The 23,462-nt window shown below is 44.2% G+C and overlaps 1 protein-coding gene across 1 annotated transcript in view; it reads left to right on the top strand.

Annotated features, from left to right (window-relative positions):
* Positions 1-23,462, top strand: part of Otog (otogelin) — a 75,990-nt gene that overhangs the window by 12,643 nt on the left and 39,885 nt on the right. The window contains exons 13-24 of the mRNA XM_027942266.2: positions 532-640; positions 927-973; positions 1,435-1,580; positions 5,999-6,131; positions 7,027-7,204; positions 8,823-8,947; positions 9,929-10,141; positions 11,605-11,797; positions 13,377-13,451; positions 13,696-13,739; positions 15,187-15,340; positions 21,818-21,925. Of these exons, the coding sequence (XP_027798067.2) occupies positions 532-640; positions 927-973; positions 1,435-1,580; positions 5,999-6,131; positions 7,027-7,204; positions 8,823-8,947; positions 9,929-10,141; positions 11,605-11,797; positions 13,377-13,451; positions 13,696-13,739; positions 15,187-15,340; positions 21,818-21,925 (1,525 nt within the window). The remainder of the gene's footprint in view (positions 1-531; positions 641-926; positions 974-1,434; positions 1,581-5,998; positions 6,132-7,026; positions 7,205-8,822; positions 8,948-9,928; positions 10,142-11,604; positions 11,798-13,376; positions 13,452-13,695; positions 13,740-15,186; positions 15,341-21,817; positions 21,926-23,462) is intronic.

The following is a 23,462-nucleotide window of genomic DNA, read 5'->3' as shown; positions in this document are numbered from 1 at the left end:
TATTTTGTTTTTTATGGTGTATAAATTTGCATCACATTTGTAGGGTACAATTCACTTAGCTAGGCAGAGGGTTGAGATAAAAAAAAAGCTGTAGGCATTGACTTTAGGGATCAGGATCTGGTTTCAGGGATAAGACACACATCTGACTCCAGTCTAAGGTATGATATGGTAAAAATCAGCTCAGGGGTTCAAACAAGGAGAGATAGAGGAATTCGTGGGAGAGGAGGTGAGGGAAGGCTATCTGGAGAAGATGGTACCTAGACTGGTTCCAGATGCATGATAGGCCTTTGAAAGGTGGTGAGGAAAAGCTAGTTAGTGTGCAGGTTGGGTGTGGTCCTCTGAGCAGTGGGATTATTACCCAGAAGAAATTCATGTCTGGTCTGAGCTTAGGATTTAGAGGAGATGGTTTGAAAGTGGGCTCAGAAGTGAACACATCTGTGTAAGGGATCTTTATTGCAGGCCCTGGGAAACTATAAATGGCTCATGAACATAGGCAGAGGTGACTTAAGCAGGCCTTTGTTGTTGCCCTAGGGCTGATCTTCGAGGATGGGGGCTGTGTGGCACCAGCTGAGTGTCCCTGTGAGTTCCATGGGACTCTGTACCCACCTGGCTCTATGGTGAAGGAAGATTGTAATACCTGGTCTGTATCCACTGCCTCGAGGGAGGGGCCTGAGGGGGCTGGGGTTTTCTGTCAGGGCTGCCCATCTGAGGTCTAGCAGTGCTGATGACCCAGGGGCATTCACTCAGCTTCTGTGAATCTCAGGGGATCTCACTAGATCCAATCCATAGCAGGTAATTCTCTACCACTCATTTTAGAGATGGGAAGATGGAGGACTGGGAGCAGGAGATCTGGGGCCCTTGCAGTCTCCCAGCAACTATTCCGATCCTGGAGAGGTAACCTTTGCTCCCTGGTCTCTGTGTTTCAGCACGTGCACTGCTGGCAAGTGGATGTGCAGTACTGCTGTCTGTCCAGGTACATTAGACCCTCATCTTGGACTCTGTCCCCTTCTACTAGTATCACAGGTTTTGGGGCAGGGATGTTCCAGGGGCCAGGCCTACTGGGAACCACTCAGCTCCCCTTGTTTCCTCAGAGCTGCTTTGCCTGACCAGGGAATTGCTCCACCCCTGTCAGAAGGGTGTTATGTGGAGTCCTATATATAGAAGGGCCTTCCTGAGTTTGTGAGACTGAGACTGGTCCCCAAGCTCAGGGCCAGGTCCCCCTCAAAGGGAGTTCCCCAGGTAGGGCTGTGTCTGTCTTAAGATAGCTTTCTGAGGGCAGGTCTGGGTCTCTCCCTGACCAGGACTCTCAAGTAGAAAGCTTCTTACTCTGCCTGGTTCTGGAAGATAGAGTTCTGTCTTCAAGCTTGTGGCCTGCAAGGCAGAGACAATCCCTTTGGGGTAGCTCCCTTGGTCAGTGGCCTTTCTCTTCCTCAGCTGAGTGCTCAGTGACTGGTGACATCCACTTCACCACCTTTGACGGCCGGAGGTACACTTTCCCTGCCACGTGTCAATATATCCTGGCCAAGAGCCGCTCCTCGGGCACCTTCACAGTGACATTGCAGAACGCCCCATGTGGCCTGGTAAGTCTAGGGTGCCCAGGCTTAATCTTCTAGCTACTCCTGTCCACTAACCCTAGGGAGAGTAGGATTTAGGGGAGGCCCCCAGGTCTTTCCATGGCCCCCTGTCTGTTGCCTCTTTTCTCTGAGCAGAGCCAGGGTAGCATCTCTGTTGATTGAGAGTCATTTCCCTTTCCTGGTCCTTGGTGTTGTAATGAAATTTATAAATTGTATCTAATTCCACTTCATTTTCTCTGCTTCAGTGAATTGTATCTTCAACATTTCCATCATTCATTCATTAATTCATTCACACTGAACAGCAAACACTACTGGTGTCAGAGGTAGTGCTGGGTTTTGGAGACTGGGATGAGTTAGACGTGGCTCTGTCCTCCTAGGCCTTACAGTTTGGTGTGTGAAGATGAGGGGCTCCATAACCCACTATGTTACAGCAGCTATGAGAACACAGGGTGGTCTCTATGGAACAACTTTTCATTATTTTTGTTTTACCTGGCATTAGTGACAGGGGGTAAAGTGGAACAGGAAAGGTTTTCTGGAGGAGGTGACCCTAAAGTTATGTCACCCACCTATGAACATAACTGAAAAAATGGCCAACTTGAATGTCTGGGGAAGGTGGGTTGACCTTTTTGTGGTGACTACATTGTCCCTCAGCTGAGTGCGCTGAGCCAACCCTGAGAGTCCTAGTCTGGGCTTTGCTCAAGCTCCTCTCTGCACCATAGGGCAGGGACTTATACTTAGAGCCAGGACAGCTGTCCCCTCCTGCCTCCCTGTTGGCCTTGCTCCAGCCTCCACCCTAAAGGGCCTCCCTGCTCAGAGCAAATGTCAGCTGGATGTGCTCCTCCCTATCCCTGGAGACAAAGGCTGGTCTGGGGATGAGGTAAAGGCCAGGCTTTCTTCCTCTTTGGGCCCAAGCAACTCCTCCCTTCTTCCTACTAGAGAATGCCCCAGCTTGCCCTTGGCTACTGTGTTCCTGGGAGATGGCTTGTCCTCAAAGGTAGGATCACTCCTTTGCATCCTGCGAGAAGCAAAAGAGGGAAGGCAAATAGACCTCCAGGGTTCCTCCCCTTCATGGAGCTCTGGTCTTAGAACATCTGAGGGCTGGGGGTCCCTTACTCATCCCCCTGTCAGCTAAATGTGAGTTCATATTCATATTCCAACTCTACTCTATTACCCCATGGATCATTCTAGCTCCTTCTCTTCCATATCTGGAAATAGTCACCTCAACAGTGGAAAACCTGACTTTTACCATCCACCATCCATTACATATTTGTTCAATTCCTGTGTGTGTGTGTGTGAGAGAGAGAGATTATCAGAATGATTAACCTATACTTCCAAGGAAAATTACTTGATCAACTAGACTACAGTGATTAGGCACAATTCATTTTGCCTTTAGGTGATTGCCAACCTTGGCTGAGGCAACCTTCTTCAATGCTGGACCCAGCCTCTTGATTATAAGTTCTTTCCACTGAGAGCCAAGTCTCCTCCTTTTGATTTCATTCACATGATTTTTCTCATGGCTAGATTGGGGTTTCGTTTTGGGAGGAAGAACACAGAGGTTAAGTGTCATTTCCATCATAGCTTATTGAGGGTAAATACTGTCAACCTGGTTTACCACTGTTGATGTTGACCTTCGTCATTGGGTAAGGTAGTGTTTGTCAGGTTTCTCCACTGTAAAGTTAACTGCTCCTCTTCCATACCATTCTCTTTTGGAGTACAATTCACTTAAAGAGTAGGGAGATATGCTTTCCCTCTTTTAAGATAGAGAATATACGAATTCTTTGAAATATTTTGGCCCAGGAGATTTGTCTTCTCCCTCCTTTGTTTATTCTTTTATTTATATCAGCATATATTTATGGCTATTTATTTTATGCTTTAGGATACAATATACTACTTCTTTACTTGTCATTCAAATTGTTCCAATTTGGCCATTGGGTGATCTTTCAGTTGGCTTCTGTGTTCCTTTGACAAATCCCCATCATTGTGTGTGCATATGTGTGTGTGTGTGTGTACGTGTGTGTATGTGTATGAATGTGTGTATGTGTGTATGTGCTCACACACTTTTGCTTTTTGGCCCTACAAGATGCACTGTGCTTACTTATCTTGTATACTTTTGTCTCATTACTAGTATCATTCATTCCTCCAAAACTAGAAATGGGATCTTGGTTCCTTTCATTGAAGAATGGTATTAGAAACCCCAAGATTTGGGCACTTGGTATGTTCATTGCCATTAGGGTATCATTTCTTTTTGGTTTTGCTGACAGAGAGAGGAAATATATGTATAGCCCATGTACATCTTTGCATAATAAATATACACGTCTATAAATATTTCTATATGTAACCATATGTATTTATATGTGTTAAACATGAGTTTATATTCATATTCCAACTCTAGTCTATTACCACATGGATCATACTAACTTCTTCCCTTCCATATCTGGAAATAGTCACTTCAACAGTGAAAAACCTGACTTTTACCATCCACCATCCATTACATATTTGTTCAATTCCTGTGTGTGTGTGTGTGTGTGTGTATAATTATCAGAATGATTAACCTATGCCTCCAAGGAAAATTACTTGATCAACTAGATTATAGTGATTAGGCACAAGTCATTTTGCCTTTAGTCTTATCAACTTATTTGCAAAGTTACTTAGGTCAATGTCTTTCCTCCCATCTCCTTCAGTGAGGTTATTTTATATTTGTAGTATAGTTCAATTCTTTGGGCACTGCTTCCATCCTTGGATCTTCCAACCTCCTACATGATTTTTAAAAATATGTATGTATTAGTTTTCATTCTTTGTGCTATAAAGTTCTGTTGGTTTTAATAAGTGCAGCCTTCCAAGAATTACATACACTTAAAAAAATCTGTAGCCAACAAGAGAGGACCAACCAAATATTGTTGTAACTCTCTTTTGAAGACTGGAGACATTAAGTGATTTCTTTAAGGTTTTAAAGCTTTCAGTAGCATTAGGATTTGAACCTGAGACTTTGACTAATGGGTATAGGCTTTCTTCTCATACAACTGACATATACTTACGGGTCCAGAGGATGAGTGAACTGGAAAAAGATGATGTTTTAAACACAATAACTTTGAGTTGTTTCAGGTATTTTGTGTCCTCCAGGGCAGGAACTTGGGAGGATGGTTATGGATTTTTGCACAATGTTTTTCTGAAAAGTTTTAAACCCTGATCATTTCTTCATTCCACTGCATTTGATTATGCTTTACTCCATTACACTTTTTCTATCATACTTAGAATAAAGTCTCCAAATATTACAATGCTCTGTCTAAGCTGTCCCAGCCCACCACTTGACCCTCATCTTTAACCACTTTGCCCAGAGGGTTCTGGTGCCTCAAGTCTTCCTGTGTTGGGCTTTTGTGTAGGCTCAATACAGGATATTTCCTTCCTCTCCTTGTCTCTTTGTCCAACTAGCTTCTATGCATCCTGTAAAACTCAGCTCAAATGTCATATTTTTGTGCTTCAATTTTCTGACCTGCAGATGTTGCTAGTAATACTAACCTGTTTGATTGCTGTGAGGATTAGGTGAGCGTATATATAGAGATTAGAACAGCATCTGAACATAGAATATTAAAGTTAGCTGTTATTATATCATAATGATACTATAGAATTAAGGTTTATTACTGTTTTGATTATTTTACATTATTATTGTCATTCCCTAGGATGATTTTTCCTATTTCCACAGACAAAATCTGGTCCCTTCCTAAGCTTTTCTAACACTTTAACCCTACTTGCAGCACTAATCAAATTTGTAATTACTTATTTAATGTCTGGGTCCTACAGACATTAAATAATCTCCTTGAGGACAGAGAATATATTTGTCTTGTTCATCACTTTCCTACAAAACTTGGTATAAGTATAGCATGCACATGGAAGGCGCTCAAGAAATGTTTCAATGAATGATTGCATGGATGTCTTCCTATGGAAGGGAGGTGTGAATGGTCCCAAAGTATACTATCCATTTTGGAGATGGAAAACTGAGGCCTAGAGAATATTAGCTCATTTTTTCCTGCCTGAAATGGAGTGCAGGATGTGACACATGGGAAAAGCTATATATAAATGCCCATAAAAGAATGAAGCTGAAAGTTTGGGGTTGTGGTCAGGTCTGGGCCAGTATTTCCAAGGTTAGAGTTTGGGTTATCTGTGTATCATCTCTGTTCATGTTTTTAGACAACCTGAGAGCTACAATTTTTGTTACCCTAGATCTTCTACTAACTCTTCCAATTTAAGCATCTGTTTGATCATTGCCCAGATGAAGGCATTTGGTTAGATGATCCCAGATATTCTTTGGGCTTGTTTGCTACTCTGAGGAGCCTGCCCCTCAAACTGGACTGGATCTCTGTCCCTGTAAGGCCCTGTTGGGCCAGCAGGGCAAAGAGACCAACCCATTGGCCCTTCTTTCTCTTCAGAACCAGGATGGAGCCTGTGTCCAGTCAGTGTCAGTGATTCTGCACCAGGACCCTCGGAGGCAGGTGACACTGACCCAGGCAGGAGATGTCCTTCTCTTTGACCAGTACAAGATCACCCCACCCTACACAGATGGTATGTAGGCTTAGAATGGTCAAAACAGCTATTTGGGAACTGTCTATTCAGGCCTCTTTTTCCAGGCTCCTCCAGCCAAAGGAACTGCCACATAGGGGTGAACTCACATTCTAGTGCCATGGGGATCAGCTAGGGGATACTTTTGTTCCAGAAATGCTGGCTCCTAAAATGTGTCTTTGTCCTCACCTCAACATGACAGTGTTCTTCACAGAAGTATGATGGTTTCTCATGAATGGGGCTCTTTCCCATCCTTATACTTAGTATTCACAAGGGACTTACACAGAGATTACAGGAAGCTTACAGGGAACACATTTAATGGAAGAGGCAAAACTATTAACTAAAACATAGAACAAAAGACCTTTTTTTTTTTTAATTAGGAAAAAAGAAAGGGAGGGAGGAATGGAGGGTGGGAGGCTGGTTGGCCAGCCAAAGAATAGCTATTCAAGATGAAGAAGAGTGGGGATTCACTGGGTGTAAAAGAACCACAGATATGCAAGTCATGAAAGATGTAAAAGCTGTTACAATTGAATCTAAATTTTTAATTTGCTACAATTGAATCTGTAATTTATATTGTAGGCTTCCTGATGACCATTCTGGAGAGAATTGGTGGTTACAGAATTCTCCTTGTGCTCAAGGAGGAAACATACCAGTTCCTTAGGAGAGCAAATTTGTAACTGTTAGTACCAGAAGGCTAAAATAAAAAATTCAGCTCAGGCTGCCTGATTATCCCATGGTCCTCATTTCATCATTAAACAGGTTTTCTTCAGGGGACCCTCAAACCAACCCTGTGGCTGGGGGGGTCTGCAGCCTGGACTGGACACAGGTACAGGAGTGGTCAGTGGGTCCGGGACTCAATGGCCAGACTTCCTATATCCCCTTTCTGGTTCCTGTCCAGATGCCTTTGAGATCCGCAGGCTGTCCTCTGTGTTCCTGCGGGTGAGGACCAACGTGGGGGTGCGAGTGCTCTACGACCGGGAAGGGCTGCGGCTGTACCTACAGGTGGACCAGAGATGGGTAGAGGACACCGTGGGCCTCTGTGGCACCTTCAATGGCAACACGCAAGATGACTTCCTGTACGTGCCCCCTGCCCCGGAACCGGAAGGCAAAGGGGAGACGGGTTCTTTGCGGGAAAGTATCACGGGACACTACACGGAAGTGTCTCCTGTGGGCCCTAGCTCTGCCTCCTGTGCAGCCTTAAGGATTCTTCTATATTTAAATTGAAGTAGGTTCTTTAAAGCACTAGTTCCCAGCCTTCTGTGCGCAGAACAGTCATTTGGGGAGCTCCTTTAAATACAGATTCCTGGGCCCTGCTTCTCATGAATGTGACAAAAGGTGGGGCCCAAGAATCTCATTTTTGATAAGCACCACTGAGATTCTAGTACCTGAGATCTATGAACCGTACCTTGAGAAATACTGTTTTTGTAGGGAAGTTTTAAAATTGGGGGAACCTCAGACTGGATTTGATTTGGCTCATGATTTTAACTGACTGTAAATTCATTTAGGTGAGTGCAAGCCCCCAGTAAGCCAAGGACACCAACATTCCCGGGAAGCTCATATAACCAATAAGCTTTTCCTACCTTATGCTTTTGAAGGCTTTTGAGTTTGTACACCACGAGTCTTCCCGAATTCAGCTGTTTTGCATGACCTAACAGAATTGAAAGAAAGACTCTTGGAGCTTGGGAATGGACAGGAACAGGACTTTGAGAAAGGAGAACAAAGGAGAGATCTTGGAGCTGAAGGTTCTGGCCATTGGACAATGCAGAAGGAAACATGAGAGGCATTCTTTAGCTAAGAATGAGAAGTCAGGTTTTCTGTAGAAAACAAGAACAAGAAAAAGCTGAGAGCTTTTAATGCATGTACATTAAAAAATGTAGCTTTGTTCTCTGTCTTGCCTGGTAGGGATGATGTTAGGGAAGCTGGCCAGGTGGTGGGAGCAGACCTTGGTTTAGCATGTGGGTTGCTTGCCACCCTCCCATATGTAATTTCTGGGTGGGAGTACTATTTTATATAACAGGCATGCTTTCACTGCCCTGAAGCAATAATGTGGGCATGGTGGGTGCCAGGCATCAGTGCAGACTATGACCTCTCTCTACTCTGCCACCTACACTAGAGTTTGGTGACTCTTGGAGTCTGGTTGTCAGGAAAGCATGCTTGTCACCCTTTCTTCCTTCACACTCCTTGCTTGACTATTTCCTACCTAGAGAGCCAAAGGCAGAGCCAAGGAATTTTCAGGAAGGAAAGGGGGAGAAAGTCGTAACCTGGTGACATTTGGTGCTCTTCATGATGTTCTTATTTCTCTTTTTGACATGAAGATCTTGTGTGGGTGTAGAAGGCAGGCAATATGTGGTCCTAAACTCATTTTCAGATTCTTTTGAATCTTAATGTGTTGCATTTATGTGCATGTGCCCATGTGCCCTTCCATTGTATGTTTGAATGTGGCTGTGTAGATTGCCTGGGCTATTTGTGTGTCTGACATATTCTTGTGCTGTGTGTATGTGTATGTTGGGGGTGCATGCAAGTGGTTTGTATGGGCTTGTATCTGTGACACATTTAGGTGAATACATGTGTGCCTTTGAGTGTGTGCTCATGCTTAGACTATGGCTATGTGTGTATAGGAGCAAGTGGGTGGATCTGTATGTGCCCCTGAGTCCATATGGGCAAGTATGTGAATATGGCTGTACATGGCTGCAGGTCCCCTGTGGGTGTGCCTGAAAGCACCCCACAACTCTTTGGCAATTCTTGGAAAACACTATCTGCCTGCTCTCCGCTGGTCTCTGGCTCCCCACTGGACCCCTGTGATGTGCATCTGCAAGCCGGTGAGGTGGGGGCAGAGGGAAGTCATAGAGTTGAGGGTGGGACTGCTTTGAGAGAAATGAGATGGGAACTCTGGACATAAGGATGTTGGTCATATTCATAGGAGTGATAAGAATAGAAGGAGCCACGGGAACAGGACAGGAAAGAGGTGAGGGCTGGGTAGACAGGAAGCCTCATATTCTACCACTGTCATGTACATACACATTCACACTGAGTGAAAGCTAAAGTCCTCAGTGGTTCCCCTAGGCCCTCTCTGCCCATGCCCTTATCTCACTGACTTCCACTCTACACTGGCTGCCTTGACCTCCTTGCTGTTCTTCCTATGCAGCCAGATCTATCTTCTTCCCAGCCTTTGCACTCATGGTGGCTTCTGCCTGTAGTGTTCTTCCCTCAGACAGCCACATGCTCTTTGAAAAGACTCATCTATTTGCTCAAATGTCATCCTCTCACTAGGGCCTTCCTGACTACTTGAATTAAGATTTACTGGCCCTTCTGTCCCACCTCACACTTACTGTTCTCCTCCTTGCTTTCTCTTACTTTTTAGATTCTTTAGTATTTAGTATAATTTAGTATTTAATTATTTACTATCTCCTTTAACTATCTCCTCCTCCATAAGGGCAGGGACTTCTGTTACTTTCGTTCACGCCTGTGTCTCCCTCTACCAGATGGATTCGTGCCTGGCACAAGGTAGAATCATGACATGAGTGCATGCATACACATATACACTCATAGTCATTTCTACCTATGTCCAAGGCCAGCCACTTATTCACACTCAGACTTACTAAGACACACCAACACACTCCCAGCCAGCCATGCACTGAGGCATCTGCCTCCATCTCCACTGTACAAATACACACATGCACATATAGACACTCATACACACACACAATCCCCAGTCCCCTCAGCTGTGGCCAGGGAGGTAGAGGCTGAGTCCTGGGGTATCAGGCAAATCAGACCCCTGACCACCTGTCCTCTGCTCCCAGCCTCCTATGCAGTGCAGTCCTGCAGCGTGCTCATGGGGGAGCTATTTGCACCCTGCTCTGCCTACCTGAGCCCTGTGCCCTACTTTGAGCAGTGCCGCCGGGATGCCTGCCGCTGTGGGCAGCCCTGCCTATGTGCCACACTGGCCCACTATGCCCATCTGTGCCAGCGCCATGGACTGCCAGTTAATTTCCGTGCCAACCTGCCAGCCTGCGGTGAGTGTGCTGATATGGTGTGGGCTGAAGGAGCCTGGACTCCAGTCCTGGATGTTCATTGCCCCCTAGACTCTCCATTGGGTTTTATCTCCTGCTCCTGAGTCTGACTTTGCCTCTCACAGCCAGCTTCTCCTGTACTTTCCATCTCTGACGGGGGCTTCTGTCCCCTGGTGACCTGGTTTTGACACCGGGGCCATATCACTCAGAATTGCTTCTCTTACCTTCACCTCAGATCATCTCCAAGAACTGTCAGTCCAGCCAGTCCCAAGTTCACCCACTTTTGCCACCTCCACTGCCACTGCCCTAGTCCTAACTACCTTCTCACTGTAGCAGAATGAGCTTTCTAAAGAGCACTGGCTTAGAGGCCCTCAAGTTTTGGTGCACACATGGCTTAATAGCCACCCCATCTGAACTATGCCCTCCTTCCTCTTCTTAGTCATCTCTGTGCCCTCATTCCCAACACAGTGCCCAGCTCTCAGTGAGCTCTTAGCAAAGTTTTGGAATAAATGGAAAAGACACTATACTGGATTTCAGGAGATGTGAATTCTATTCTAGCCTTGCAGGTAATGTGCTGCTGTATCCCTATGCAAGACCCTGTACCTCTCTGAACCAAAGTTTTCCAGAGGTGATTGGACAGAGTCAGTGGATTATGACTCTGGCTGCATATTAGAACATCATAGGACTTTTTTTTTTTTTAAATTGCACACATCTAAGGCACATCTGGCATCAACTAAGACAGCATATCTGACACTGGGGTAGAGACATTAGCATTTTTTTTAAAGAGAGAGGGAAAATTTTTAAATATATTTTCAGCGGATACAACATCTTTATTTTATTTTTATGTGGTGCTGAGTATCGAATGTGTATGCCAGGCGAGCGTGTTACCGCTTGAGCCACATCCCCAGCCCAGAGACAATAGCATTTTTAAAGAGCTCCCTACATGCCTTTAATGTCCAGCTTAGATTGAGAACAATTGAGTTTGACAGTCTCAGTAGGTCTATTGCCCCTGACACTGTGGGAGGCTCCTCTGGAGTGGGACCATAGCCAGATGAGGAGAGAGTGGCCCTGAGTCTTAGGAGCACAGTTGATCTTTATAGCTTTGGAAGTAAGAATGGAGGTGCATGTGCATGCACACACCCATGGGATTCATAGGCTAGATTCAGGGCCATCAGGAGTGGTCACTTCCCCTCTTCACCCAATATCACTATCTATGAGCAGTGTCCTGCAGGGAAAAGGAAATGCCAGTGGTAGACAAGGCCCACCGCCTACTTTACTAGAAAGACAGTGGGACTCTGGAGCCAGACCTGGGTTCAAATCCCAATTCTGACTTTGATCTGCTTGTGACCTTGGGCAAGTGTCTAAACATCTCTGGGTCTCAGTTCTTCACATCAGGATGACACCCCACCATTCTACACTGTTATGGGGATGAGAAAGACAAACCATGATTCCCCTTCCCACTGCAGCACTATCCTGTAAGGCCACCAAGGAGTACAGCCCCTGTGTGGCCCCATGTGGACAAACCTGTCAAGACCTGGCCAGCCCTGAGGCCTGTGGACCTGATGGTGATAGTGATTTTAGCAAGAATGAGTGTGTAGAGGGATGCACCTGTCCACCAGACACCTATCTGGATGCCCAAGCAGACCGCTGTGTCCCCAGGTAAGTGAGCCAGCTTGACCTGTGAATCAGGTCAGAGAGAGGTTGGGATCTCCAGAGCCTCTAAGACTGGGGATCCTGATTGGATATCTCCTGTCCCTGCCTTATCTTATGGTCAGGCCAGATCTTGGTGGGTAAAGTGGTGGGGGGCTCTCTCCTCTTGGTCCTCTCCTTGGCTCTGGCTCTTCAGGCCACTCGCTCTGTCTTTCCCACAGAGCAGAACAACCCATGGAGTCAAGAGGGCCTCCCTTTCAGCCTCCCTTTCCTCCTTTCTTCTTTCACAAGTATTTATTTCATCCTAGTGTGTTCCACACATTTCTAGGCTCTGGAAATTCAGTAATGAACAAAATGGTCTTTCCTTCATGGAGCTCACACTCCAGGGGAGTGAAACTAAACCAACAGAACCTCAAGGCCCCAATGGTAAAAAGTCCTACAGAGTAAGGGCAAAGAGTTCTGTACTGTTACCTACATGTGGTGAGGTCTGAGTGGAGACCTGAGGGAAGTGAGGGAAAGGCTTCAGGGGAGGGGAGGTCTGAGCTCAGCTCAAGGAGGATTCCCAGTGCAACTGGAGGGCAGAGTGGAAGAGAGTGGTAGGAGGTGACTCCACACGATCCTGAGGCACTTGTCAAGGCTACACTGTCAGTCCAGCCAGTCCCAAGCTCAATATGGGGTATGTGGGTCCTGTCAAGGCTGTTGGTGCTCCCTAGCTTCTGCTTCTCCATCTAGAAAATAGTATAATAATGAATTCCAGTGAGGGGAAGTATTGGAGAGAAGCCTCTGTAGGGGAGAAATAGGAACAACTCCAGGTTTTCAAGCTACAGAATCCTCTGTTGAGTTTCGTATGCGTGCCCTGCCCCTATCCTGTGACCATGAGTGTTGCCAACAGAAGGAGTCTTTGTGTTATATAGGGAGAAAGTAGTGGAGAGGCACTGGTGTTGGATGAGTTCAGGCATCCCTTCCAAGTATCCCTTCCAACCCTGACCTGCATGTGCCATATTGGCAGGTGCTTTGGTGTTGTGTGATGAGATACACAGCCTTTTCCCTCAGAGAAGTCAGAAGAGTCACGACAGCATGAGAATTCCTACCTCCCAAAATCCCCATGAGGAGTCGATAACACAATGTATGTGGAAGGTCTGATTCAGTGTCCCCAGCCAAGCATCAGTATATAACAAGTGTGGCATGGCACTGACCAGTCAGAACAGATGCTGGGTGCAGCTGATCAGAACAGCTGCAGCAGGATGCAGGCGCTCTGGGAAGCAGGGGCTCTGGGAACGGGAGCTCTGTTCTTACCATTTCTCCCTTCCTCAGTCCAAATGAGGCTAGTTGTGGGAATGGACAGAGACCAGTAGGGCTGTCCTTATCTAAGCTTGATGGATGGCCTGAATGTGGCACCCAACCCTGACCTCTGTTGCTGGTGCCAGATTAGCTTTCCCACTTCCTAGAAGTGTGACACATCACAGTAAATATCATTACTTCTTTCTGTATCCTCATGTCCCTGGATGTCTGAGGGTGGGCCCTCTGTCCTTGGAAGTCCCTCCAGCTTGTGAGTCCACTTACATTTCTCTCTTCTTGGTTTTTATAGGAACCAGTGCTCCTGCCACTTTCAAGGCATGGATTATCCCCCTGGAAACAGTGACATCCCATCTCTGGGCCACTGGTGAGCTCCCTGGGTAACAGCCTCATTGTCCTCTCTCTACTAAAGCTGCTAATGGAAGACAATGCAGTTGAATGGAGCCTTCCTTAAAGTGGCACCCAACTACCCCCTCTGTATGAGGACAGGGGGACAGTGAGTGGGGATGTCTGTCTTATCCCTGCAGCAATCTGAGTGAAGTACTATGGGGTATGTGGGTCCTGCAGCGACCAGGTCAGCTAACACCAGTGCCCCACTTCTCTCTCTGCAGCCACTGCAAAGATGGAGTCATGAGCTGTGATAGCAGAGCCCCAGGTGAGGGTGATTGGAAGGACTGGAACTCTCTGGGGGCTCCTCTTGGGAGTGGGGTGTGGAGAAGAAAGTGGGGGATGTGGAGTGCTGATAGGGACATGGGAGCCCATCTCAGCTTTTGCTCTACACGAAACTTATATATTCTTTGCCCTCTTGGCATCCTGAATCCCTGCCCTAGCCCCACCCTAAACCTCTGGAGTATTCAGTGCAGTTTCTCAAACTCCTTACATCCTGGATTTTCTTGGTCTAAGCTGTCAAATATCTACTTAGTCTGGCTCTGCCCTCCCCAGCACTGAACCTTGGGTCATAGAGATGGAGAGGACACCTTAGGCCTTTGAGACTCTCCCAGGAAACAGAAATTGGGGTAGATAGAACATTGATCGGTCAGCCTGTGAGGGGCTTAGAGGTGGGGTAGGGCATGGGGCCTGGAGCACTTAGGGAGAGTCTCTTAGGGTGGAGGAGCCCACTAAAAATAAAGATTAGCAAAGAGAGAGAATAATCATGTGGCAGGCAGTTAAGAGCTGAGCCTGTAAGCTTAGATGGCCTAGGTTCAAATCCTGATCAGAATTCACTAGCTGTGCAACCCTGAGCAACTCACTTCACCTCCCCAAGCCTTCATTTTTGCTTTTGTAGATAATTCAAATTCCTACATCCTTCCCATGTTTTATGTATATTCCTGAAAATGATTTTCTTTTGATCATTTCTGGCTTCAGATTTCTGCCTGTTTGGGACATGGCTATTCCTTTTTTCCATCTCCATCCCAGCCTGAGCATGGACCTCAGTGGCCTTTTATTGATTTCCCTAAAAGGGTCAACAAAGTGCAGGTGAGGGCCTGGGGATGTAGCTCAGTGACCAAGTATTTACCTAGCATGTGCCAGGCTCTGGGTTCAATCCCCAATACTACAAAACTAAACAAAAAAAAATTAAAGTACAAATGTATATGGCAGACTTTATGGAAGGCTTAGGGAGAGAGGCTCGTTTTATGTCACAGAAACAAGTGACAGGAAGTTTACTGTCCCTGTTGTTCCATCCTTTGGCCACCCCACCATGAAGTTTGGCTATCTTCTTTCTGACCCCTCTCCTGGTCCCCCTTGTGCCCTTTCTTTCATTTGTGTGCCTTTTTAAAGCACAATAGCTTCACTCCCTTATATGAGAAAAGGGGGATAATAATACCTTGCAAAGTGGTTGCAGGGTTACATAAGATAATGCATGGGGAGTGCCTGGAACAGCACCCGATATGGAGGACTTATTCAGTCATGGGTCCTAGTGATGGTTGTCTTGTAATATAATGGCACACATCCCTCCCTCCTATGTAATGTATATGTGGGAACTCAAGCAAGGCCCCAGGAGCAGCCTCCTCCAGGTGCAGGTCCCAGGGCTCCAGGGTCATCCTGAAGCAATAGCCTACTTCCAAGCCCAAGAGCTGCAACACCCACCTCTTATCTTTCAGCTGCAGCCTGCCCAACAGGACAGGTCTTTGTGAACTGCAGTGATGTGCACACAGACCCTGAGCTGAGCAGAGAGAGGACGTGTGAGCAGCAGCTACTGAACCTGAGCAGGCCAGCCCATGGTCCCTGCCTGTCGGGCTGTGCCTGTCCCCACGGGTAGGGACTCCTGTTGCCATGGTCTCTCCTGCATAAAAGGTGGCAGAGTCAGGGACCACAGATGTGTGGGGTGGAGGTGGGGGTGGAAGGAAGGGAAGAACTATTTGAGGGCAACTATGATGCCAGTGGGCTGAGAAAGAAGAGGATCTTGGGGATCCAAACTGGGATGGGTTCTGCCCAGCTCTGCTTCTTAACCTTGAGTGAAGAAGGTGCCTGGCTTCTGAGGCTGTATTTCATCTGTAAAATGGGAATAATAATAATGCCTACCACCTTAACAGATAGATTAAGTGGAAGTACCAAAGAGGAAGCTCTGAGTTGGGTGTCTGGCATGCCCTTGAGACCCAATAGGTTGAAAACCATGCAAGAGGAAACCCATATATCAGCCCCCAACCTCTTTCCCTGCACAGTTCTGAGCAGCGTACTCAGGTAGAAGACGGGTTTCCCTGGAATCCTTGAAGAAAAAGGCCCCACCCAATGAAAATAGTCTCCCTCCTCAATCTCCAAAATGCTGCCCATCAAAGTCATGTAAGAGTTGCAGGAGTTGAGTTATGAGGATGTACCTTCTGGGTGCTTTGTACACTGGGACCCAGCACCCAGCTCTGCCAATGCTTAATCCTGGGTCTGGGCCAAAAAGACCACTGGGCATCCCATGACTTGTCAGAACTGGGCTGTGCTCTTCAGCCAATGAAGAGATTATTGGTCAGCTGGTAGATCTTGTCAAGGCTTGGGAGCCAAGGAAAATGAGATGAGGATCAGGGCTTCTAGGCTGGGAAGGGGAGGGGATGGCCCGTTAGAATTTTACTGTTTGTTAAGAACACTTTAGTGTTACCTCCTTTGATATTAGAGCAACCATTAGAGAAAAGAGGAGAGAATGTTTGTTCTAATTTTGCAGATAAAGAAACTGAGACGGGGGCAGGTGCACTGGAAGTGGTCTGCCCAAGGAACCATGACTTATACCCAAGCTTCCTTACTCCAAACCCTACCTCTTAGCTGACAGCATGCCAGCTGTATGAGGTCCAGGGTTTGGTTACCTACACAGAAGTCACAATGTGGGGCATGAGCCTACCTCTTCCCAGAATAGAGCTTCCACAAGAGAGCCTGCACAGAATCCTAGGTCACCCATGGCCATGTGGGTCCCAGACCTTGTGAGGAGTGTCTTTGTCACAGAAGGTCCTTTGGGGCACTGTTTTGTGTTTACAAGTTCAGGAAAAGCTATGACTGAGGTCAGGAAAAGCTAGGGCTCTGGGGTCAAGAACAGGGGTAATCCCCCATTTACCTTGGTGACAGACCTCAAAGGCACGAGGGAGGAAACACTGGACTAGATCCTGGGAGGATTGAACTCTGGGCTTGGTCCTGCCAGTGATTTTATTGAGAGCTGTGTCAGATGGCCTATAAGGAACTGACGCATATTCCATAGGGGTTTACCAAAGGGGGATTATTACAATCTCATTACTATGGGAAGGGTAGGCATTTCCCACTATCTTGAAATGCCCTATTGTTGGATAGGGCTCCCAAAGATGCCTCACTATCATCCTTACCAGCCCCTCTGAGCCAAAGTCACCTCTGGGCCATCTGGTCACCATTCTGTCTCCATAGTGCAGCTAAGAATCTTTGGATGCTGTGCATTGCTCCAAAGAACACTGGAGCCATTGCAGGCATCTGAGGCCTGACCACTGCAGGAGTCAGAGCTGTTTGTGCTGCTCCACATTTATTTGTATCTGGGTACTTTAACAAAGGCCTGGGGGCCCCCAAGCAGTGAAGTATGGTGGTTATGAGCAGACTCTGGAGTTGAGCCTGAATCCTGGCTCTGCCACTTAATGAATGATTAGTTTGATACCCCAAGTGAGTCTCCTTTCCCTCTTCTGAAAAAATGGCACGGAGTAAATGCTCTATGTGAACCAATAGCTTTGTCTCTCCTCATCTGGTTTCATGCATTTGTAAATGCCCCCATGAATTAGTTGATCCTCTAAAAGGTGAGAGGATGTTCACTCTACAAGCTAAGGGCAACTTGAGCGCAGAGGCTGCAGCCCTGAGTCACACATACTCTTCCCTGTGGTGGGCACATAGGCACTCAGGTATGTAGGCATGTCTGCTAAGGACAAAGAGGGAGCAGTGTAAGGTGGGTGGCTGTGAAGACCCTGCAGAAAGGGCCTGTGGGTGATGGTGGAAGGTGATATAAGCCAGCCTTGATGCTGGTGGTTGATGCAATTATGAGGAAAAGAGCGTCAGGGAAATAATATTTATTGTGTATTTACTTGGTGCTGGGCATTGTTCCCAGGCCTATAATTAAATTCTCAAAATGACCTTGGGAGGAAGGTATCATTACCCACATTTTATGAATGACAAAACAGAGGCTTAGAAAGGTTAAGTGACTGGGTAAAATAGAGTGCTTTTTTTTCTGCTTCCTCCCATAACCACAATGGAATGTTGGTAATGGAATAAAAAAGGTATAAACCTGCAGGCACAAAGAGAAAGAAGTGGAGATAACAGTAGCACAAGATCAGGCAATAGTTTTTGAAGGAGGAACATGGGTGGGTGTGTAGACTGACCTTGCAGAGCAGAAGTTGACAGCTGATGCCTTCTGGGGAGAACGCTATGTTGAGAGCTTCAGAAGTTCAGCTGAAGGCATCTCAGAAAGGGGTGGTGGGATAAAGATGGGAGGATGAGTTGCAAGTCCAATAAGGAGCAGCTCAGTGATAGAGCACTTGCTTATATGGAAGGCCCTGGGCTCAGCGCGCACACACACACACACACACACACACACACACACACACACAAATCTAGAGAAACGAAACCAGATATTTTTGATCATAGAGGCACCAAGGTAGGGGTGATGGAGAGTGGAAACAGGCAAAGTGAAAGCCACTTGGATCCCAGCCCTCCTTCCCTAGCTTGGTTTCCCCAGATAGTGGCAGGGAGATTTTGCCTCCCATCTAGAGATGGGAAAGATTTCCACTCCAGAAACTTGGTTGTGCCAAGAACAAAAAACAAGAAACAAAACTACAAAAACTAACATTTTAGATTTCCCCAACAAAACAGTAGGTCCCACTTAGTTGTTATGGAGCTTCTTTAGGTCATTATCACACAGTCTGGTTTCCTAAAACTGTGGAGCAAGCCTTGAAATCTGTAAGTGATAGTTCTCTAACTTGGTTCTTTTCAGAAGTTGTTTGGCACTTCTAGGTCTTTGCATTTCCATGTAAATTTAGAATCAATTTGTCCATTTCTATTGCTATCCCTCAAAAAAAGTCTGTGGGATTTTGATTGAGATTGTGTTGTATCTATAAATTGTTTTGGGAAGAAACCATATTTTAATATCAGAGAGTTGTACAATCCACAAATGTGATATTATCTCCTCATTTATTGGGTCTTTTCCCATTTCTCTCAGCAGTGTTTTATAGTTTTCAAAGGAGGTTTTGCATCTTTGTCATTGAATTTATTCACAGGTATTTGATGTTTTTCTGATATCATAAGTATTTTTTATTAGTTTCATTTTTGTTCATTGTTGGAATATAGAAATACAGTTTACTGTTGTATACTATCTTTGTATTCTTCAGTCTTGCTAAATTCATTTATTTAGTTCTGTTGACCTTTTCATAGATTCCTGGATTTCTATACATAATCATATCATCTGTGAATCAAAACAGTTTATCTTCTTCATTTCTAATCTTTACATTTTGTATTTTTTTTCCTTGTCTGGTTACAATGAATAGAACCTACTCTATACTTTTGAATAGAAGTAATATGAGTAAAAATTATTACCTTCCTCTATTTTGGGGTAAAACAATCATTCTTTTATCATTAATGATAATATTAGTCATAGTTTTTTGGTGGATATCCTTTACTAGATTTATTTCTAGTATGCTGAACATTTTATAATAAATGGGCTCTGAATTTTGTTGATTGATTTTATTTATTAAAACATCACATATCATTTCCTATTTATTTTGTTATTTTTGATGCAAATTGCATCAGTTTATTTTTGAATGTTAAACCAACATTCATTCCCAGGATAGACCCCAGTTTACTTAATATTCTGTGTTCATGGAAGATATTTTTCTGTGTTTTTTCTCCACTTGAGATGTTTTCATCTGATTTTGGTATCAGAGTAATGTTGGCCTTACAGGAATGAGTTGAAAAAATATTATCTTACTTTTAATTTTTTTGGAAGAATTTGTTTAGAATTGGTATTGTCTCTTCTTTAAGTACTTGATAAAATTTACCAGTCTTGAGATGCTTTTGACTTCAAATTCAATTTGTTTAATACATATTGGGCTTTCCAGGTTCCTTCTTGACTAAGCTTTCATGATTGTGTCTTTTAAGGAATTGTCCATTCCACCTAAGTTGTTACCTTTATTGACTTAACTTTGTACATGCTGTTCTTTTATTTTCCTTTTAATATGTGTAGGATCTGTAGTGATGTTTCCTTTTGGTTCTTGATATTGGTAATTTCAGGTTTCTCTCTTTCTTGTCTCCCCACTCTTCTTTATTCTCTCCTCTCCTCTCCTCTCCTCTCTTCTCTCTCTTTATTATTCATTCTAGCCAGGAGTTGTCAAATTTTATCAATCTTTTCTTTAATATGCAGAATTCTAGATTAACCTTTTTCTTTTACTAGTTTAATTTTCATCATTATTCCCTTGCTATGTAATGTCTTGACTTTTTAAACATTCTCCATCACTGTCAGATGTTTGACTACATGCCTACATATTTTGTATATGCATTTATTCTGTTTAGAGTTCACTGAGCTTCATCAAAACTGATAGTATTTCAGCTCCGGTTATTTCCCCTGGAATTACACTGGAATACCTGATTGTCTCATAAGTCAGTGAAACTGCATTTTTTTCCGCTAGGCTTTCTTCTTTAGATTGAACCATTTCTTTTGTCCATCTTCAAGGCTATTATTCTTCACTTCTGAAGTATTTAGTTTGTTGTTACGCCCTTTTAGCAAATTTTTAAAACTATATTAAAATTTTAAGAATTTCCTCTTTTAAAAATAATTTTTATGTCTCTTCTGAAATTCTTCTACTATTCACTCACTATGTCTGCCTTATTTTTAAAGCTTAAATATATTTATAGTAACATAAAGTCCTTATCTGCTAATTCTATTATGTATATCATTTTGGAATCTCTTGTAACTATTGACTGATTTTTCTTCTAGTTTCTCCTAGTTTTGGGTTATATTTCCCCACCTCACATATCTACAAAATTTGTACTAGATGCTGGACATTATGAATTTTACATTGTTTTATGCTGTATTTTGTTGACTTTGTTTATTGAGTGTTGAGTTTTGATATTGTAGGCAATTAATCTACATGGTTTATTAGCATGATCTTTTTAAGACTTGTGTTTGAATTTGTTAGTTTGCCTATAGTAGTTCTATTCCCAAGTCCTGGAGTGTGAAGAAAAGTCTTTCTATTCTAGCTGGTCATAATCCTGACATGTTCCAGTACTGTACTGTATCAGAAATCTCCATTAATTTTACATTTTCTCAATGGCCATTTCTTGCCAACCCTTAGAATCTTTCCTCATGAGAAATTTAATATTTGGTTAAAGACTTACGGTAACTTAAGCAGAATTCTGGAATTCCTTCTCTGAGCAGATCTCTCCTCTTTTATATACAGACCTGCATATTCAGCCACCTCACAAGCCCTGTACTCCAGTTTCTGTCTCTTTTCCTCAGTGACACATTGTACACTGCCCGAGTTTCATTTTCCTGTACTATAGTCCAGAAAGTGCCTCCAGGAGGAAAATCTGGAGATAGGGAAGAATTAACAAGAGACATTTTTCAATATAATACCTGCAGTGCTTTTCTCTTTGTTTCTTTTAAAACCATGAACTTACATTCTTTTGAAAAGTAAAATAGGAAGGTTAAATAACTTGTCCTAAGCAGATCCTGAAATTGAACTAAAAATTGCTTATTGTCAATGCTTATTTTCTTACCCCTGCCCCAGATTGTATCCTGATGATGCTCAGACATGGTTAGAGTTGCACCTGAGAACTTCAATAAATTCCCTGAGATGTCCCTGGCTCCTGCCTGAGAGTGGGTCAGATTTCATGGAAATCAAACTGGAAGGTGGTAGCACAATGACTTTGGGCCTGTGATCTGAAAGCTCCATGAACAACTTGATTTGGAGTGTCAATGCCCATGTCCCTGGTCTGTTCATTAGTTTATAGCTAGTATCTAAGGAGCAACTGACATCTGCCTGACCAGGGAAGCATTGACTAGTAAGCTTAGCCTTACTTGCTGAAGGATAGCAGAATCTTCCAAACTGGGCATTGCTTGTCGTTGATTTCTTTATTCACCAAGGTGCCTCTGAGCCTCCTTGGATAGTAGCAGGCTACACAGTGGGTTCTCGGTTAGTCTCTTTTCAGGAAAAGGCTGAGATCCACTCCAAGACATCCATGAGATGCATGGTTTTGCATAGATGGCAGATCAAGAAAGAATGCTCTCTTGAGCACTTGCTTGCTGTGTCCCTACAGCCTGCTCAGACATGGGGATGCATGTTTCCTACCAGAAGAGTGCCCATGCACTTGGAAAGGGAAGGAGTATTTCCCTGGGGACCAGGTGATGTCTCCCTGCCATACCTGGTAAGTAAGAACTCTAAACAGGGTTTGCTTTTTACTGGAAAGTGCATGATTATGGAATGTGTTATCATGCATAGAGTCTATCATTTCCTTTCCATAGTGTTCATATTCATGTTGTGTGTTTTTATGTTGTATGTGGGGGTTATGTACATATACAGGTGTAAATACATAAAATTATATTTTGTAATATTTTTGTGTATTTGCATGAATGTGAGTTTGTTCAGACATGTGTATAAATGTATATAAACCATAACCATGTGCTTGCAACTTATATGAGCATATAAATGTGAGCACAAATCCAAAATGCACAGACTTCTTAGGTGAACATGCATGTCTCTGAAATGGCAGGCATTCATAAATCTGAGTATGTTCGTGAATACCTACAAGTAGGAATTTGTGTATGTATATAGGTGTGTTTATATATATTTGTATGTATATGGATCTATATGCAAAGTTCATCAGTATCTGTGTGCATTAGATAAGCATTTTATATTCACATGGGAGTGAACATATATGTGTAAATGTGCATTTGTGTTTTTCTAAGAATATATACATGCCCATATATAAAAAGTGAGTGAGTGCATATGTGAGTATATTTTCACACTGTATGTTCAGCAATGTAAGTACACATATGTGGGAATGTATATACCTGAATTGGACTCTGTGGAAAGAGTCTTAGGACTAGTTCTGTAGAGCCTGTGCTGGGCCAAGCAGCAGGGAGTATGGTGGAAAGTAGAGATTGAGTCTTCTGATGGAGACAGTGAGAGGGGAAGGGCTGAGAAATAATAAACTGGTGTCCTGATGTTGGAGAGCAAACTCAGACACTATTCTAATGTTAAGAACCAGCCAAGGGTGGCCTGATATGAACAGGCAGCCCCTACACTGGGGCCCAGAAACTTAGCAGAGAATCTCAGAGAGGTTCTATCTTAGAGATTCATCTAATTGGCTAAGAGCTGGACCCCAGTTCCTGTTCCATGCTGAGGTCAAAACTGTTCTGTTTCCCTGGCCCATATGATGGGCATGGCATTTCTTTCCATGTTTGCAGTAGGTTCACAGTCAAGACCATCTACTTCAAGGCTTTCCCCCAGATAGGTCAAGGTGTATATATAGGGTTGGAGTACTGGCTGTCAGACCCCAGAAGTCCTGGAAATAATATCAAGATATGGAACTCTGTGCAGGTGTCTGAAGGATATATAGCCCAGTATATGTATGATTTCATGACTGTGATGGACTGGAGGTAACTAGGAATGCCAGGTACATGTGGTGAGAGATTAGGACTAGCTAGCCTAGACTTTTCCAAGAGTGCTCTGCCAGATATGGTATGATATGGTATGCCTATCTAAAACCAATCCTATCACCTGTGCTCTAAACCACAGCGCCTTTCACCCATTCAAGGGTGTTAACAGCTACTCTCCCTTTTCTCTCCCATTTAATCAGTTTATCCTTCTCCACTGGATCATCCCCATTGCATAACATTATGCAATTTGATAAACTTTCAACCTCTGAGCAATTGCTCCATTTCTTTGATAATCTTTTATTG

This window comes from Marmota flaviventris, chromosome 9 (genome assembly GCF_047511675.1).
Source record: "Marmota flaviventris isolate mMarFla1 chromosome 9, mMarFla1.hap1, whole genome shotgun sequence".
NCBI lineage: Eukaryota > Metazoa > Chordata > Mammalia > Rodentia > Sciuridae > Marmota > Marmota flaviventris.
The sequence above is the reverse complement of the archived record's forward strand: the minus strand, read 5'-3'. Positions and strand labels throughout refer to the sequence as shown.